Source organism: Osmerus mordax, chromosome 15 (genome assembly GCF_038355195.1).
Source record: "Osmerus mordax isolate fOsmMor3 chromosome 15, fOsmMor3.pri, whole genome shotgun sequence".
Classification (NCBI taxonomy): domain Eukaryota; kingdom Metazoa; phylum Chordata; class Actinopteri; order Osmeriformes; family Osmeridae; genus Osmerus; species Osmerus mordax.
The window spans coordinates 734,268-754,380 of NC_090064.1; the positions used below are offsets into that span (position 1 = coordinate 734,268).

The following is a 20,113-nucleotide window of genomic DNA, read 5'->3' on the forward strand; positions in this document are numbered from 1 at the left end:
ACAACAAAAGCTATCAGTACCTGCCATCCAAAATAGGATAAAACAATGTTTAAATACAAAATCCTACATCTTAATTTAGAATGTTGAAAATACAGATTTTGATGCGTACAGTGTACATTCTATACATTCTCATTTAGCCACCAATCAGCAACCACCAATAGACCTATAAACTGTGGCTAAACATTCCATTGTATTATCCAATTAAGCAGTTTTATGGCTTAGCTAAATCCTGGGTACCTGGAGAGAGGGCTGTGTTGCAGCTGGCTGTCTGAGACATGTTCACCCAAGGGGTGATCCTCTGTGGATGAGGGTTGGTGAACAGCTGCTTTGGAGTTTGACCAAATTCAAGAATCTGTGTCAACATGGCAATCCTTTGATCAGGGTCCATGACGCTTCTCAGAATGAGATGGGTAAAATATAAGTATAGATTGTTAAAAAGTTCTCAACATAAAAACAATGTACAATTAAATCCTTGGTATAAATACTTCTCACTAGATGTTAAGGAAATTGAACATAATACAGTGGACTATGGATTCTGTGCACCATGTTTTAAAACTTCCAAATCGAATTCTATGCAATTGTATGCAATAATCTAATGATGGTTGGTTGTAATCAAGAATATGAAGAATGCTGGCCCACAAAAAAAGTGAAGGGGGATCTCTACGATGAATTGGGTCAAGGAAAGTAGTATAAATAGGTAGATGGTTAGTTATAAACTTTGATACTTTGACTAGGATAAGCAGGTTGTATGAGGATTATTTTTACAAATGCAGATATGTTTGTAATTTCTGGTCTCACTAATGTAGACGGTAGAGTCTTGAAATGGAACAACTGAGCCAAGGTTACCTTATTGAGAAGGCCTTACCTGTCACAATCAATGCTACCCTCGTATGTCAAGGGATGAAACACTGTAAATCAGAAAATATATATTTTTCCCCCCATTACATCACATCGCTATTCTAATAGTTTCTAAGGTGGTTTCTAAATTGAGTATTAACATTTTATTTTGGCCTCATAGCTTTATGATTTTACATGCACTGTTTTACAAAAGTGTTGGCCATTCTGCAAAGTTGTCCCAGGTGAGAATAACGTCTCCTGAAGACTTTAGACTAAGATGCTAACTAAATAAATCAATTATTTTGGGGGCAGTGGCCTTAAATTACTGCAGTTTTTATTCTGAAAACATTTATAAAAGTAAACAAAATAAAGCTCTGAATGTGAAACACAGACATTCATACATGTAATGAATACTATTTGAAGGCTTTTCATCAATTGTAATCTATAAATGCTGTGATTATCCAGGTGTCTCATACCATTGTGAGCCACCACCGCTTCACATCCTCTTTGTTTAAAGCCAAACACCAGGTCAATCCACTCATGCAGGTGTTCTGACACATACTGACTCTCAAATGCTTGACGATTCTTCTGAAGAAAATCACTAGCATCTGCATGAAACATTGAGAGAAATCCTCAGCCATGTTGTCAAGTTGTTGATCATTCATGCAAAATGAAGATTGTTTTCAAGATATTCGGTGTAGATACCTTGTGCCCATGGAGGAAGAACCACTTCTCCAACCCAGCTTCCATCCTGTCTTCTTCCCAAGTTTAGATTCAAACTGTTCACAAGGAAGCTGGTATCATCTCCATAAAAGTCAGGAATCAACTGAAAGAGGTTGACAAAAAGACATGAGAAAATGTTAAAATGAACATGCAGACAAATTTCATTTTGTTCTGTAATCCAAATGCCCTACCTCTTTGAAGTCTGTTGCACCTTCCAAGCAATTTCTCCATGTTTCTCCAATGCTATGAACAAATATAACAGGGTCCAGTAAATGGGCCTAGTAAAGTTGGCTGCAGGAGGTAAATGTGCACAAATGATAATACTACAAATGATAATACTATGTTCAAAAGTTTAGGTTGATGTTGTTGTTCAGCCCTCGTAATTTTCATCCTTTACATTCTCAGTCTGATGTCAAGCATAAAGCATTTTAAATGAATTTCCAATCCACTAGTTGTTTGAATTAGCTTGTTTCAAAGGGATCTATTTATTCAGATCAGTATGAGTAAAGCTTAAAAATATCAGTAGATGGGGAAAACCTATTGGGGAAGTTTAAGTCATAATAAAGTTTAGGACCATTTCGATTGCCCTATTTCTTTGTTTTGATGCAACTGTTTCAACTATGTGAGGCGACCACATATCATATTAGTGCAAGTGTAATCTCTTGCACCAAGGAAAATGAGAAGAGAACCTTGTTTCAATCTACACTTTCACTGTTAGTATTTAAGAAACACATTTGTTTTTTAATCTATCCAGTCTTAATACATATTAGGTATGCATACTTATTTAAAATATGCAGAAATATCAGTTGTAAAATGTAAGTACACCCATGAAAAATCTTGTCTTTCTCAAAATATTAAAATGTAATAAGTTTGGGGGTGATGGTTGAGAAAGAAAACTGCCCCAGCAGCAGCGGCCGCAAGCACATCTCACAATTTCCCCAGAAATTGTACCCTCTCTAGATATAATTTGAGCATTTTCATTCATCATTTAAATATGTAATTATTATTTGAGCATTTCATCAATAATGAGCATTACATTAATAATTTTTACTTGATTAGTAAACAATAGTCTACTTTAACTTACTTAATATAAATCAATTTAATATAAATCAATGTTTTTTATATAACATATCAATTCAAGATTTCAGTACTTGAAGTTCACAGTTTGTTTTTTTATTAGGGCACTAATTTCAGTAGTTTCTAGTTTGTTGAGAATTGTTGTGTTTGCTGATCAAATATGTACTGTACTGTGTGTAATATACTGTAAATACATTATATATTTTCTCCCACTCTCCATCTCTCTCATTTGCTCAGTGTCCCTAACTCTAAAATAGCTGTGTGTAAATGTCTCATCCTAGAGTCAGGTCTCGGATTCAGAAGCCAGTTTATTACATAGACTATAAATGAAGAATTAGGTAATGTAAGTCATGTGGGATGGGTTGATAAATAAAGCAGGTAGTAGGGCTGAACGATTAATTGCATTTGCGATAATATCGCGATGTGACAAAACAAGATTTTGTAATAGCAAAGGCTGCGATTTTACTTTGGTCACGTGACACGCTAAGTAACGCAGTTTGCATACGAAGGATCAACTTTGCACGTTACACTTTACCTTGACCTGTACGATGGCCTCAGGCTCGACAGAGAACTATGGAGAGCTCGTATGGAGAACTATGTTGGGATTTCTGGTACGTCACTTCGGTGGTTTAGATCGTATCTATCTGATAGATCACAATATGTCCACTATGATGGCTGCTCATCCAGGAGCTCCACTGTAAAATACGGAGTACCACAGGGTTCAGTTCTAGGCCCTCTGTTATTTTCTCTCTATATGCTGCCTTTAGGAAACATAATTAGAAGCTCTGGGGTAAATTTTCACTGTTATGCAGATGATACTCAGCTATATATGTCTATAAAGTCTGGAGAATTTCCACATGCTATGGAAAAATGTGTTTTTAGGTTGAGAGCTTGGATGACTGCAAATTTCCTTCTTCTAAATTCGGATAAAACCGAGGTTCAAATTTTCGGTCCTAAAAAATATAGAAATAATTTTCCCAATCTGACCTTAGACCTAGACGGTGTCAAAGTCTCTCAAAGCCAGCTAGTAAAAAATTTAGGAGTCACAATGGACCCAGACCTTTCGTTTGAGTACCATATTAAGCAAATTACCAGAACTGCATTTTTCCATCTACGTAATATTGCCAAAATACGAACATTTCTCTCAAAGGATGATGCCGAAAAACGAATACATGCATTTGTTACGTCCCGATTGGACAATTGCAATGTGTTGTTCTCTGGCCTCCCAATTACCCACCTAAAAAATTTACAGCGGGTGCAAAATCCTGCTGCTAGACTATTGACCAGATCAAGAAAGTTTGATCACATAACATCTACTCTTGTCTCTCTACACTGGCTCCCTATCCAAGCCAGAGCTGACTTCAAAGTTCTACTACTAACATACAAATCTCTGCATGGATTGGCACCACTGTACCTCTCCGGTCTCCTTGCACCCTATTGCCCCGCAAGGACACTTAGATCTCAAGATGCCGGCTATCTGGTGGTTCCCAAAGTTAAGAAAAAAACAGCTGGAGGTAGGGCGTTCTCATATAGAGCACCTCTTCTCTGGAACAAATTACCCGTCTCAATTAAGGAGTCTGATACTGTTTCGACATTTAAAATTAGGTTAAAAACGTTATTGTTTAGTCAATTCTACGACTGTTAAAGGTAAGTATGTTACTAGTTGGAGGCAACGGGGACGGGTTGCTTCCATCCTTATTCTATAAGTATAACTTATTTTAGAGTTCTCTTCCCCTGGAACAGATTTCATGTTCCAAATGGGGGGGGCTGTCGCTGTCTTGGTGTGTGGGGTTGCATCAAATTCCCCTTTTTTGCTCCGTTAAATTTCTGCACCAGTCCACACTTGACCGGTGGGGATCTCATTCTATTATGACTGTAACTGTTAGCTGCTCCTGGCATTCTCTAATCCCTGCTCTCCTCTCTCTGTCCCCCCCCACACACATCCCTTGTGGTGTGGGGGGTTTGAGTTGTCAGCACCTGCCTGGTCGTCGGTCAGCCAACGCTGGACCTGGTCGCGAGTCTCCCGGTCCTGTCCTACATCTATAAAGTTGAACAATGGATTTTGGTGTTTTAAAAACCCACCGACACTGTATGACTATGTTTAGCCTGTGTTCTGCTCCTCTTTCTCACCAACCGTCTCTGGAGGAGGGGATCCCTCTTTGAATTGCTCCTCCCAAGGTTTCTTCCATTTTTTCTCCCGTTGAGAGTTTTTTGGGAGTTTTTCCTTGTCTTCCTTGAGGGTTTAGGTTGGTTGAGGGGCAGTTCTATGGGCATATGTGAAGCCCTCTGTGACATGCTTGCGTGTAAAAAGGGCTATACAAATACATTTGATTTGATTTGACAGAACCTGACACTACAGACACTTTGCCAATTTTGCCTTTAAAAAAGATGCTGCGCAGTGTCAAGTATTGTGCAAAACCTGCCTGGCTAACGTTGCTACCTCACGGGGCAACACTACCAACCTAATTCGGCCCTAAAAAACACCACAAAGCCATGTACGATGCATAGCTAAAATGCTGAACACCAGTGTGTCAAATAAGCCAAATAACACCCGACAGGATCACTGATCAAAATGTTTCAAAGCCTAACTCCATATTAATGTACTACTAAATTACTCAAGCAGTAACAGCGTTCATCACGAAAAATATGAGGCCCCTCGGTGATACACATACGGTAGGATCACTATGGCTGACCGTGCCATACTGTTTCTGTTAGGCTACTGACTGGATCAGAAATGTTCAGACAGTGTTTCTTTTTCTTCTAAGATTTAACCTTTAGATGCGTGAGTTCTAAATATTTCCCACTGTCTCCACAGCGCAAGTTATTTTTACGAAATGGTAGCTAACTAGCTAGCTTTAGTTAAGAAACTGCAACTAAAGCGTATACGTTTCTAGTTTAGCTTTGATTTACCAAAATATTTTCTATGAGGTAGGCTACAGGCGGTATGTTCTCCTTAGTTTTTCTGAACTTTGTGTGTTATGTTGCTGACTGGAGATCAGTAGGCTAGTATATATCTATATTAATAATAGGCCTACATCATATAATAATTGCATATTAAATCGCAATTGCAAATTAATCGTGATCATGTTATTTTCTGAAATCGTTCAGCCCTAGCAGGCAGACAGGCATTCATACTGTTTGATTGATTGTTAGAATAGGCAAAAGAAGTGACCTAAGTCAGAGGTTCTGAAACTTTTAAGACCACCTCTCATCAAACCATAACATCAAAGGCCCCTACAATTCTAAAAACATCCAGTCAGCAGCAGTTCAACTTGATTGATAGGACAATCCCACGACTGATGTTGGCTTCTGCAGAAGGAGATAGATGTAGAGGACTGATTGAGTGGAAGGTCACCCCTCTCCATTTGAAGCCATCAATTTTCAGAAATTCTAACGCCGGGGACACACTGGCTGCAAAGCGCCTGGACACACCGCGCAGCGCCATGATCGGCTACGACTGAGCAAAAACTGTTCACACCAGACGCGCATTTCTCCGTGCCGGTCACCAAGCCTTTCTGCTACTCTGAGCTTTCCTTTACGCTGACATGGTACTGTAGCGGGGTTTGCTCGTTTAAGATTAGCAATACTTAATTTATAATAAAGTATGTAGTTCTTGGGGGCACCACCTCTTATTGTTAAAGGGATAGAGGAAACCTTATTGAATAATATTGAAATAATAGCCTTCGTAATAATCAGTCTAATCTTAAGTAGTGAATTCTATGAAAGTAGAGCAGATCAGATAACGGGAGTGATACGCGAGGATTATACACAATGATTTATTTAGGAGAATGTAATTATAATGAACAAATACCAGATAAGTTATGGGTTAGTCAGAGTAGTACAGTGGCTGTATGCAAATGAGGGCGAGCAACACAATGGCTGTGTAGAGCGCGTGTGAAGGGGGAAGGGAGAGAGAGAGAGGGGTAGAGAGGGACAGGTAGGCCTTTGGGGTAACAATGGACGAGCAAGGGTAACTGACTTAGCAAGGGTTAAGTTAACTAATTTGTAAAATACAATCAAACATCAACAATTTAATCACAACATGCCAATATATCACAAGTAAGAAATATTGCAAATCGTAGTTACTTTTGTCGGTTTGAAGAAAGAGTCAAAGGTTCGTTATGTCCAACGAATAGAAAGCGGAATCTCTCGTCAAAGTTCCGGGCGCTCAGTGAATGTGCCAATTGAGAGGAATAGGTTAGAGAGTGACCGGTTCACCTCAGTTTAATCCTACGAACAAGCCGGGGTGATTGTACGTTTGGGGGTTTTATACTCCAAAGAACAAGGGGGGGTCCCCGTGAAGGTGACCTCTTTCATTGGTCAGTTTCCCCCCACCTGGGCGTCGTCCTGAGATCTGCCTAGGTGTGAAGTAGCTGTACCTTTTGAGTTCCGTTATTTCAACTGTCCATGGAATGCTTAAACTTCAGAATATAACAATACAACATTCATAAATGGTTTTGTTAGTATGGTACAATCGTTTTGATATCAAGATTGGCTGACTTAACTATCCTTGAAGGGAAGTTATAATCAAACCTCAATTAAACAACGTTCTAAGTAAATGAGAAAAACACACATTATAACACATCAACTACTGTCATTGAAATAGTGTCCATGAGCCATGTAGTCCTTGAGAATATGTTTGTAAATCCACATAAGAAAGTTCTTCCTTATAAATCCTTTGTCTGATACTGTGGGCCGTGTGGCCTCTGTTTCTGACCCCATGCTGGGCCAGAAGCTTTGAAGCTTCTCCTCTGGGAGAAGGACAAAGGGGGAAGACCCTCTCCTTGTCGGGGGTAGGAGAAGGTGTGATGGTACCGTGTTTTGTCTGTGGACTGTGCTACAGTACATAAACATGGCATTGGCTATATCCCAGCATTGATCCTTTTCTACGTTGTAATTTTTTGCTGGGGGGTCATACAACTCCCTGTGCTTTTCAACTTCGAGAATTCATTTGATGCTGATTTTAGAAATCGACTTGGGGGTTCTCTCTCGGTAGGATGTCTGCACGCGTGTGTGTTGTGTGCAACGCGTGACAACTCGTTTCTCTCAAACAAACAAAACAACTACGGGCATGCTAGCTCAACGGATCAATCCGTTTATTTTTATTCGTTTTCATCAGGGTAACCACATGTAAAGGACGTTCGTTACCAACATTGTGTAATTATGAAGTCTACAACCTTACAAATGTTCACCGTAGTCTACAATTAATGGAATAAAATCTTAACATGTTTGGTAAATGGTAAATTTACTTTGTAAAGTTGTGAAGTCGGAATTTAAGAGTTTTAGAAAAGAAAAGGGGTAATTTCATAGTCAGGTGGCTGAGCGGTGAGGGAATCGGGCTAGTAATCCGAAGGTTGCCAGTTCGATTCCCGGTCATGCAAACTGACGTTGTGTCCTTGGGCAAGGCACTTCACCCTACTTGCCTCGGGGGAATGTCCCTGTACTTACTGTAAGTCGCTCTGGATAAGAGTGTCTGCTAAATGACTAAATGTAAATGTAATTTTGTTTTTATTTTCCTTCATTGGTTATTGTTGGTTCAATGTGGTCAAATATGGATTGTAATTTGAACATGAATAGGGCTAACGATGGTCTGGGGGCAGAATGAACCTATCCAAACATGGATTACATGAAACAAAAGTATGGTAACGATAGTTTGTTGCAAATTCAGATATGGATTGATAAATGTGGGTTTCCGAGTGTCGGGTCGTTTTGTTTTAAGGACCTTATTGAATTACGAAAAAAGCTTGTGCAGAGAGAAATTGATACACGATTTGAGAAAAAAAAGAAAATAATAGCTTTAAGCCTGGGCTTTTTCTGATTGGATGGAGGCAGGTAGAGTTAGAGATAAAGAAATATTAGAACAGAATAGTGTGGTAAATTGTTCATTTATTTCCCCAAAATGCTAGATTCACGATTCTGATTTTCTGGATGGTATGGAAACAACGGTGCGTGTCTCGATTAAATCAGACAAGGTTTTGCCGGGAAACTAAGAACAGACTACGAACGCAAGGTTAGACATTTATCATACCTTTACGACTCAGGCATCTTCTGACAGACGGTTCCGAGAACGTCTTTTGCAAGATAGCTTGTAGTTAGGGACTGGGTCAAAATTACCCATACAATTTTGAACAATTATGACTTTTATAATGATTTTATGACTATAAAACCTCACACAAAAAGCAGAGTATCCCAACAATGTCTGGTATACTTCCACACCCTTCACTTTTTCAATAATGTTTTTAAAAGAATGATAGAAAATTGCTAATCTCTGAAAATAGCATGAAATCTTCACTAATATCAATAACTTTTCCAGATTTCAAATATACACCAGATTATTCTAATAATGTCTGGCATACTTCCACACCCTTTACTTTTTCAATAAGGTTTTGAATAAAATTCCAATTAATTGCTAATCTCTGAAAATAGCATGAAATCCTCGCTAATCTCAATATATTTGTCAACATTTATTTTTTTAAATCTCAAATACACACCAGATTATTGTAATAATGTCTGGCCTACTTCCACACCCTTTACCTTTTCAATAATGTTTTTAAAAGAATGATAGAAAATTGCTAATCTATGAAAATAGCTTGAAATCTTAATAATTTTTCCAGATTTGTGTCAAAAAATCTCAAATATACACCAGATTATTCTAATAATGTCTGGCCTACTTCCACACCCTTTACGTTTTCAATAAAGTTTTGAATACAATTCCAATTAATTGCTAATCTCTGAAGATAGCATGAAATCCTCGCTAATCTCAATATCTTTTTCAAACTTGTGTCAAAAAATCTCAAATATACACGAGATTATTCTAATAATGTCTGCCCTACTTCCACACCCTTTACTTTTTCAATAACGTTTTTAATAAAATTCCAATTAATCGCTAATCTATGAAAATAGCATGAAATCCTCGCTAATCTCAATATATTTTTCAAACTTGTCTCGAAAAATCTCAAATACACACCAGATTATTCTAATAATGTCTGGCCTACTTCCACACCCTTTACTTTTTAAATAAAACTTTTTTTCAAATGATAGAAAATCGCTAATCTCTGAAAGTAGCATGAAATCCTTGCTAATCTCAATATCTTTTTCAAACTTGTGTCAAAAAATCTCAAATATACACCAGATTATTCTAATAATGTCTGGCCTAATTCCACACCCTTTACTTTTCCAATAAAGTTTTGAATACAATTCCAATTAATTGCTAATCTATGAAAATAGCATGAAATCCTCGCTAATCTCAATATCTTTTTCAAACTTGTTTCAAAAAATCTCAAATATGGAGAAGGTATGGAAATTTATTATGTTCACCTGTGAAGCAAATTGCTGTTACTAAAGCAACTTGCTGTATGGAAATGTGGGGCTCACTCTAACAATGCTAATTATTTCACAGGGAAATGCTAGTGCTGACACTAGTTGGAGCAGTTTCTGGATTGCCTGCATGCAATGATGTAATACGTTTTGATGATTGACATATGTTTACAGAAAGTGACGACGAGAGGGTGTTACCATGTCCGGATAAGCCTAACTTGACAAATTTAAGTTTACAGGACTCTTTCGAGGCAAATTGTTACGTGACTTTGATACAATATTTGTCACGGATTCTTTAAGGGAAGCGCAGGCTTCTTAGAAAGGATGAGGTGACAGTTAGGGATTTATGACTGACTGAGCCAAAAGGAAAGTGACGTAGGGGGTTTTATAGTTTTATGACATTAGTATAAGACTGAGGGGTTTGATGTAATACTGTTGAGTTGAAAATATTGGAATGTATTTGACCCAGAGTGAGAATGTTGTTTTTGTTTGAGTATATTTTACAAGATTTACAGAATACAGCGGAAAGATGGAGAAAGGAATGGAGAAATAGAGATTCGAACTTGGGCTAAACCACAGGAAAATGCGTTTTGGATAAAGGAAGGATATGAGAATAAAAATGGAGGTTGTATGGTCCGCATAAAACATTTATCTTGATATTTTGCTCAGTTAACAAATGGAAAAATCATGCCTCTAAAGTTTGTATGATATCAAGTATGCATCAATTTTGGCATACAAGGGGATTTGTAATGTATGCATAGTCGTTTTGTCAGTGCTTCATATGTGGGACAAGTAATATGGGAAAAGGAATTCAAACACGATAAGCTTCACAGTTAAGGTTAGAGAAACCATGTGAGTATTGATAGACGGAATTTGTAGAATTACATTTTGGAGAAGTGATACTGTTCAAATGATTGTTGATGGTTTTTAGATGGGAAGAAGTTTTAGACTTCTCAGGCAGATTTGGGGTCAATGGTCAAGCTTTTGTTAATTTAGATTATACTTACATGGGATTTTTCTTTGAGAATATGTAATGATAATGGGTCACACTTGGTTAAGGAAGCTTTAAAGTTTGGAAGTTATTTTGGTGTTGATAGATGAGAGAACTGGACCTTGAAGACTAAGTCAGACGACAAGAAGTCAGTTACCTTTAACTGACCTCTGTGAGAATGTAACTGACCTCTGTGAGAATGTAATTGTTTATCACTGTGCAACCTTTTGTAGTCTACTTTCTGTGAGATTCACAGGCAGGTGAAAGAGATGTGGTGAAAGGAGTTGAGAAAGAAAATCTTGGACGGATCCGGGGTGGACGGGGTCATTCCAAATTCTCCTGACTACAAATTCAGCTGTGATAATCGAGGGGAGAGCATAGTGGGTTCATGCAGGTCTCTGCAAGCGTGCAGCTGGTCTGGCGGCGGAAGGAGAGGACACGCGTTCTGCGTTGAACCAAGGAAGATTCAGAGTCTGTGCGTATAGTACAGTTTGTTTTGGAAGTTGCTGTGAGCAATTTGATCGTTGTTTGCAACTTGATCGACTAGACTGCATTGCCTACGAGAAGAATACACAGTCTACTGAAGATGATAATCATGGACATCACACAACCATGGCATCCGTTTCCGAACCTGTACTTTGTTGTGGTATAGGAACAATAAGATTTATCTTTGGGAATGTTGTTACTTATAGTGTGTATTAACAATTCTATTGATGCTATGATTATGTAATGGTTTCAACTGTTCCACCGATAATAATGCGATTGCTGAACAAACTAGAGGGGGATGTGAATGATAGTATGAATTCAGATTTACAGATGAAGATATTCATGTGTAATGTGTTTGCTTCTGATGTTCTAAATGTAGGGGTCTGTCTAGATTGATGGGAATACATTTGCTTTATATATGTCTGTATTCGGTATGGATGCCTTTTACTGAGTTTTATTACGTGCTTGGGTTTGATGGTTATTCTCGTTCTTACCTATAGACGGCTCTAAGTTTAGATGTGTGGAATGTTGTTAAAAAAAAGAGGGGCAATGTGGAGGACATTTTGGGCTTATGTATGTAAAAGTAATGTGTATGTGATGTTCGGGACCACTCTTCCGAACGACCTGTAGCTTACATGTCCTTCGTTATGACGGGTCCAGGGTACTCTGTAAACTTATGTTTTGTGCAAACTAAATAAATTGTATTGAACCGCCATCTTGACTATTCAAACTACACGGCACCGTCAGAATTTTCCTTCACAGAACTCATCCCAGCCCCTTCACTGTGATTGGTCCCAGCCCCTTCACTGTAATTGGTCCTCCTCCGCTTAACACACCGGAGTTCGTAGTAACTTATAAGGAATTTGCTTTTACAATCGATTATCAGCTAACAGAATGACAATATAAAGTGGATATACTTTCAGAATAGATAAGTGAATTTAGTTACATAAATGAATGTGTTTACTGATGTCAAAACTGCCTGCACATTGCAACGAGCGCTGTACGGTGAATTATGACAACTGGCTCAACCATTGTGCATGTAATGACTTCTGTTATGAACTAAATGTTTAGATGTTTGTGGTGGTAAGACAATTTAACAGAGAAACAAAATAGTACATTTTGATCAACATAAGCAATGTATTACGTAGAAAACAGCAGACAAATGAAGGCTACATAACCATTTGCATGAATGTAGGCTACCACAGCATTGGCAATTTGATTAGAATAGATTATGTTGAGGTTGAACAAGTACTTCAAGAGAATTTCAATTGTGATCTGAGAAATATAGGAACCAAAACCGCTGATAAGAACTGTCATCACCAGCTGCATCACGGGCACTGCACTATCTATAAGTCCAGACATCTGTGTGTGTCACCGACATCATCTATAATTCCAGGAATCTGTATTCCTGTGCCACCAATTTTATCATGGGCACAATGCACTGTGTGTGTGTGTGTTTTACGTTCAAAGACTCTAAGAGACACATATTGTATCAGAATGGTTCTAAGAATATGGCAGTGATTTAAGTGTACTTCAGTGGCCTTCCTGACAGAGCATCTTTGGGAAGAAATGAAGAAACAGGCTAAAATGTACCACCGTCTGCAATAAATACATGATGCCATTATGACAGTATGTTATATCACCATTGCAGAATGTTTTGGACACCTTGTAATTTAGGCTAATCTGGAAACAAAACAGATTACAACCTGGCACTAGATGGGTGTACCTAATAAACTGGTGTTTAGTCAGCTAATGATCTTTTCATAGGTAAAATATCTGTGTTATGTTGACTGTAACTAAGTGTTATGGAGGTGTCACACGTTATAAGCAATAAACATAAATGAAATATAGTAATGATGCCATAATATGAAACGTCAGCAAATAAACATAATAGGCTGGGATTTTACAAACACAAAAATGATATTTAAATCATAGTTAGCAATTACTAACTTATTAAACATGCGGTCTGCGTTGTCGTAGCGGCCATTTTGTAGACACAGCATGTGCTCTGGAGCTGAAAGTGTGAAAATTATGAGTTGTGTAAGTAACTATGTAGGTAACTTATTAAAGAAAACAAATATTTCAATGGAGCCCATTTTTGAAATAGGCAATACTGATATCAAAATGTACTATTAACACAAAAAACTACACATGCTTTACTAAATCATTTGGCAACAACATGTAATCAAACTATTGTCAAATACTTTGCAAAATAAAATACTTACCCACTCTCACCAAGTAGAATAGCACATAGCCAGGAGAGGAGTAATGACTGCCATACATAAAACGGGGTTCAGGCATGTCTTTGTACCGCATCTATAAAAGAAGACACCAATTACTTCTTACCACATAAAGGCCATATTACAGATTAAACTTATTTTAGGATGGGAGCAGTGGCCCGTGATGTGTAAGTAAAATAAGGAGACAGAGTGCAGTCCAGGGATTGAAATAAACTTTTTTACTTGGTGGCACTGGTGCTCCCAATTTAGGAGTTAGGAGCAACAGCAAAAATGTAGGAGCATCCACCGAATATTAAGAATCACCACAACTACAATTTGTATGTAACCCCTTTCTAGTGGTTTTCTGACACACCAGTCACACTCATAACATAAACAGGATCCTGGGTTTCCAGCTAAAGGATGATTTGACTAGTCAAATCTGTTTACCAACTAGAGCTAGAGAATTCAGAGCTTAGTAGGCTAACAACCAGATAATAATGTTATGTTACTTAGCGCGGTGCCTTCACTGAAGAATTACTTAAACAGTGTTCCTAAAAAAAAATCAAAAACTCCCCAGACCTATTCTTAAAGTGTTACATTCCTTAACTAATGACAGATACAGTTTATACTAACTAAAACACTTTACAACCATGTAACGAGACCTAAATCATAACAACATTTATTGCTCCCTTGTTGGTAAACTTTTACAAGGATTTTGGTTGAATATGAATTCAGAAACAACAACAATCACATACAGTCCACTTATCAAACATCAAATGTACATATCAAAGTGTAAACCATTTTCTTATATACTCATGAAAATGAACTGAATACATAGCAGTGACGTGCAGTCAGGGTAGGCACTGCCTACCCTGCCAAAATTCAAACGTTAAAATGTTTATTAAATCATTTTATTTAATAAACTTGTATTTGTATTTTTACTGATTATTCTTGTGATTTATATATGCAATCTGTGTGTTATTCCAATTGTTTAGACGTTACGATAACAAATGTAGCAGTTACGCATAATCAAATACAAAAAAATGGTAGAATAAGCAGTGCTTTTACTGTCCATTCATTGTGGACGACAAGCGAAAAACTGCGTACTTCGATCGTGTATTATTCAACATGTACGCCGAAAAGCACAACTCTGCTGTGCCTTTGCACGTAAATGTTATGCCAGTAATCATCTACGTTACGTATCAAACATGGACCAATTAAAATCGAGATATTACTGGACATTTGCGCAGCTAACGTCATTACATTGTAAGCGTAATCCCCGCAAAAAAAGTCAAAATGACAGCAGCGGTGTCTGCCGATATCACAGAGTTGAGGAATTTCTCCTAGCTCGATTTTATTCAAAAAAGGAGTTAATAGCAAGAGGGAGGTCTACGCCAGACTTAGATGGACTACTGCAGCAAAAGGGACAACATGTTTTCGATCGTTTCAAACAGACTGGTATGGAAAAAAAGATTGGCTATTTGGCTGTGCTAACAGTCAGCGGCTTGTGACGTTAGTGACGTTAGTCACGTCAATGACTGTGGCTAGCAAGTTAGCCACCATTAGCTTCACTTTTCGCCACAAAAACGTCATTCCTACTTAAACCATGCAATGGAACGTAAATAAAAATACAAGCAAATCAATCGCTACCAAAACTTTTGACACCGACGTTTTCTATGTAGTCCAAATATTGAGGGATCCTTAGGGTTGCGAAAAGAAACATGAAACATTAAATAAACTCCTCAAAAAAAGTTCGGAAATGTTTTTTTCGGTCAACTATTCCTACCCTTCAATAATACCAATTGGTATTGTATTGTATATAGTTGGAAAGCCTGATTAGTCACCTTTACAACGAGGTACAACTGAGGTAAACACAGCGTAGTAATGGCCACCTTCGGTGTTTACAGGAGCTACCCTTAATTACAATTTCCGATGTACACCGTATTGCCAAACGGACGTCCAGAGCCCCGAGTACTCTGTTAGACAAGGTATTTAAGTTTTACGCCTCCTCATTTATTCATAATTATAAAGGTATGTAATATATGTAGCTTTTGCTAATGGCATCGGATATAGCGATGGTGTTAGCCTAGCTAACTATCAGTAGTTAGTTTAGACTTTTATTATTGCTCGCAGACGATTAGAACAGTCAAACGAAGACTGCATTTTAGCGATGGGGTTATAGTACCAACAGTATAATTACTACGATGTCCTGTGTGTTTATGTAATCCATCTGACTGTAGGTCTAATGTGTCGACTGTAGGTCTAATGTAGACTGCTGTTCTGGCAGGTGTTTCAGATTTCTAAAATATTGTTAGAATAATGATAAAAGTACTGAATGGATGAATGCTGTATCTTCTTGTCCACCAGTTTCAAACAAAGACAGGTTGACCGGTACTATCAGTGTCAGAGCAGCTTGTCACAGGTCCATGCAGAAGAATAAAAAAACCACACAGCTTGAGAGTAGGCTAATGTTTAGGGATGGGTTTGGGTATTCTGTTCAAATTTGCAGTCTGTTCCAGTTCAATGACTGCAGCATAGCATGCGTTCATCATGCGTACATTACAACTGCTTTCATTTGACCATGAGCATGTTCTCGACTATGTAAACATTCTTCTGAGACACTTGATAAATGGCTATAGTCTACCTGTTAGTGGAGAAGTAAGGTAATTGGGGCAAAGTTGATTGACAGTAAATCTTTCTATTGCAACGTATTCGGTATGGTATACCTCACCTCGTATTGTAATAGATTTGTAGGAAACCCTTTGTCAACAAACTTACCCCAGCAACTTTACTAGGCCAATTCTTAATTCAGCGGTATCTGAATAGTAGCAAAATTCACTTCAAAAACACTTCAAAGGATACATCAGTATCAATGTTTGTCTAATTGTCTTTTTGTGTATTTTACACAGATAGTGCTACGTGATTCAGAACCTGTCGTCATGAACCTCCAAGTCAGTGTTCGTGCAAAGCTGGCACAGCAGTGTGTAATGACACTGCTGCACTAATCTTTCAGACAGCTCATTACTCAGAGCTCAATGTCCAGGTTGTCCCCCCTGTTCATGCCTGCACAGAAACTGAACAACAATAGCACAAGCCCAGAACTACAGTAAGGGTTGAGGCAAATGTACTGTATATGTATGTAAGAGTTAGGCAATGCATGCAGCAATTAAAATTGAAAATTGCTAAAAGAAAGTATTGTGATCTAAGGTCAGAAGCATTTTGAGGTGCAGCGTAATATAGTGGAGACTCAGTTTATTTTCCGTGCGGTAAATGGGACTGCACCCGACTACATCAAGTCTCTCCTCCAGCCTTACACCCCCACCCGCCAACGACGGTCTTCTTCTGACAACCGTCTGGTAGTCCCACCGCTCAAGAGTGCCCGGTCCCAACACAAGCTCTTCTCCTGTCTGGCCCCCCAATGGTGGAATCAATTCCCCACCTCCATCAGAGACACTGACTGTCTCCCCACATTCAAGAAAAGGCTCAAGACGCACTTGTTCCGGTACTTAGGAATGATTGGCTGGACCTGATGTTAGTTTCCTCCAGGATCACAATGACTCCTATTGAGAGACTTGTTGCTCTTGTTGGTTAGTTGTAACTGACTTAAAGTTATTGTACTCGCTGTGAATTATATTATTGTTGCTTGCTTTTTATACAGGTACATACTTGCACTTCTGAAGTTCATGTTGTTTAATTGTAACTTGTCTAAACATGCTCTTATGGTTCTTCCCTTTGGGACTTATTTGGTTTTTCACAATGTATGCTTCATGTTTTGGCTATCCGCAATGTTTGGGGCTATCTCGTTGTTATGATCAGTGACCTAGGCACTTTTGTAAAGGTCTCTCTTGGAAGTCGCTTTGGATAAAAGTGTCTGCTAAATGCATAAATGTAACTATCCCTCCAAAGTCAACAGCTGCAAAGTTCCATGGTCTTCGGGTCTTTTACCAAATGATGGAGTGGAAAGGGGGAAGTGAACGTATGGACCAAAAGACTGGGGGTGGCATGTTTTGGACGGGAGGTTTATGCCAATAATGACCATCAGGTCATTGGCAGAAGGATGATTGGATGAAGATTGGGACGATGTATTTGTCATATGAATGGTGTTTCTGCCTATTCAAATTAGAGCATATTCAATAAGTGTGGAGCTCATGTGCATATTCAAATTAATTTCAAAAGAAACTTGTAATACAAAAAAAGTTACTTTTCATGTATATTTTTACTATGTTAAGTTTTATTGTGGTAGGAGTAAAGGAAAAAATTAAGCCTATTTGGGTGTATTTTGGGCATATTCGATTCGTGTATAGCTCATTTGCATATTAACATTCATTTTTAAAGAACTTGTAATACAAAACATTTTACTTTTAATGGGTAGTTTCAGTGTGTAAAGTTTCATTTTGATCGGAGTAAAGGGAAAAAAATAGCCCCATTGGGGTGTAATGTTGCCTGGCCTTATTGGCACACATCTCGGATTGATGAGAATTTAACATATTTCCTCAACTAGGATTTCTTAGGACTTTTAGTATGTTGTTCTGGACACCTCATAGAAATGATCTAAGCTGCAAAAAAAAAAAAAAAACTGTCGTAAAACGCTACTTTGCCTGGATTAATAGTAACAAAGTTACATACTAGCTAGTTATAACAGTTACACAGAAAGAGACACAATATGACAACGAAGTCCAAGTGGACTCAAAGAACGCAGTGTTCGGCAATCAACTGCCAATGTGACAGTATTTATGCCTTTCATCGTTTTCCCAAAGGCCCTGACAGGTAAATGTTGTCGGTAGCGTAATCTTATGCACCTGCTAACTTTAACGTTTTTTTTGTCTAGTAGTAGGCTAGTAAACGTAATTCCTTCTATGAACTGCAGGTCCTAGCCATAGAAACCAGAATAATGATTTATATGGATATGACAGTAAATTAAAATGAGATTCTTAAATTAATTTGCTGAATTCATATATTTCATTGATAACTTATTTGTGTATGTACTGTAGGCTAACGTTGTAATGTGTAGAGCTAGCGTTAGGTTACCTCCTGGGAAACGGTCTAACGTTAGGCTATTATAACGTTATATAAACTCATCACTTTATTCGTACTTGTCACACTTAGCCTAATGTACAGAGTAATATAATTTATAAAATGCTTGAACTTCTCTGCCAATATAAGTTATTTGCATCACCTAGCGCTGCAGATGTGTACGGAAGTGAGAAGCGGAAACGATTACATCTGTTTTCCGGTTCGAACGCTGGGCGCTCCGCATAACCCCTAACCACCTTTCCCAGAAATGGACCAAATGTGTCCAAATGAAATATAAGTTTGTCTCTTACATGAAAACAATATCACATTAGACTGTCACACTAACATTTTACCAACAAATAATCCATATGTGACAGTTGAAATTAAACATAATGACACCTTTGTCTTTCTAACCAAGCTTGGATACTAAATTAATTGGGGTCAGTCGTCACGTTGGTGCACATTGTAGAATCCAATAGTAGTGAGTGAACCGTGTCCGTCGGCTAACTCAATAGTTATCGAAGGCTGATGTTACACAGTCCCATATCGCTGTCCTTCACTAGCTTTACTTTCTCTGTCAAATTACTCACACAACCTTGACCCAAAGATGGCAAAACTCTCGCCAACACACACCAAGCAGTAAAAATTATGTCCAGTCCAGGAGAGCCACATGCGATGTAGGCTATCCTCGCTCTTCGATATTCGTTGTCCTTGTGGCCGGAAAACACAGCTTCAGAAAACACTTTCTTTTCTCAGACTAATGTAGATTAAACAAATATCCTGCACATACAATTCTTAACTGCCTTACAATACTTGGGCCAACTAACAGTTTAAGTCTCCAAACGTGTGTTCTTAGCCGAGCAGCCAAAGTTTGACCGTCAAGATGAAGTTTGATTGGTTATGAAACGTTGGATAGAACGGTGGATCGGTCACTGTATCAGCTCACAGAAGACACGTACTGTGTAGTAGGCTTATGAGCAAGCATTTTGTAAATAAATGAAAACAGGTCGCACCATGACGATTATTTGCACTCGCACAAATGCTCTCAAATATATTTTGAGGTGCCACAGAGTGCCACAGACACAATTTCGGAAGCATATGCGATCCAAATTTCAAGCCCTGCTATTCCTCAGTGGTGTGAGGAAACCGGTACACAATAACTGACCAGTAAAAAAATACTTATTTTATGCAGTATTTAGATTTAGAATACAATCCATTTACAGACTACACGGCGTAACCAAAGATCAGAAGTTTCCTCTTCTCACCGTCACTTTGGACGAGTTATGTTTGTTATTGGAAGGGTATTACCACTGAGGCTACCCAAGGCTGAGATGCGGCAGCCAGAGTTCGACATGGATGATTAGACGGGGCCAAGACCCTGGACAGCGGTCCACACGTAAGAGTAAAAGCTTTTTCCGGAGCTTTTTCAGGTCATGGAAGGAGAAGCACC

The 20,113-nt window shown here is 38.3% G+C and overlaps 1 protein-coding gene across 7 annotated transcripts in view; it reads right to left on the bottom strand.

Moving 5' to 3' along the window:
* Window positions 1–20,113, bottom strand: part of nsmaf (neutral sphingomyelinase (N-SMase) activation associated factor) — a 177,908-nt gene that overhangs the window by 80,249 nt on the left and 77,546 nt on the right. For 5 of the 7 annotated variants that reach the window (XR_010878311.1, XM_067251514.1, XM_067251516.1 and 2 more), the window contains 7 exons: window positions 13,657–13,747; window positions 13,382–13,445; window positions 1,752–1,803; window positions 1,543–1,663; window positions 1,314–1,445; window positions 866–908; window positions 238–395 (listed from right to left, as the gene is read on the bottom strand). Coding sequence is in view for 6 of the 7 variants with exons in the window: in XM_067251514.1 (XP_067107615.1) it covers window positions 238–395; window positions 866–908; window positions 1,314–1,445; window positions 1,543–1,663; window positions 1,752–1,803; window positions 13,382–13,445; window positions 13,657–13,747 (661 nt within the window). In the remaining variant the exon portion in view is untranslated. The remainder of the gene's footprint in view (window positions 1–237; window positions 396–865; window positions 909–1,313; window positions 1,446–1,542; window positions 1,664–1,751; window positions 1,804–13,381; window positions 13,446–13,656; window positions 13,748–20,113) is intronic. The other 2 variants (XM_067251515.1, XM_067251517.1) reach the window with 1 other exon arrangement.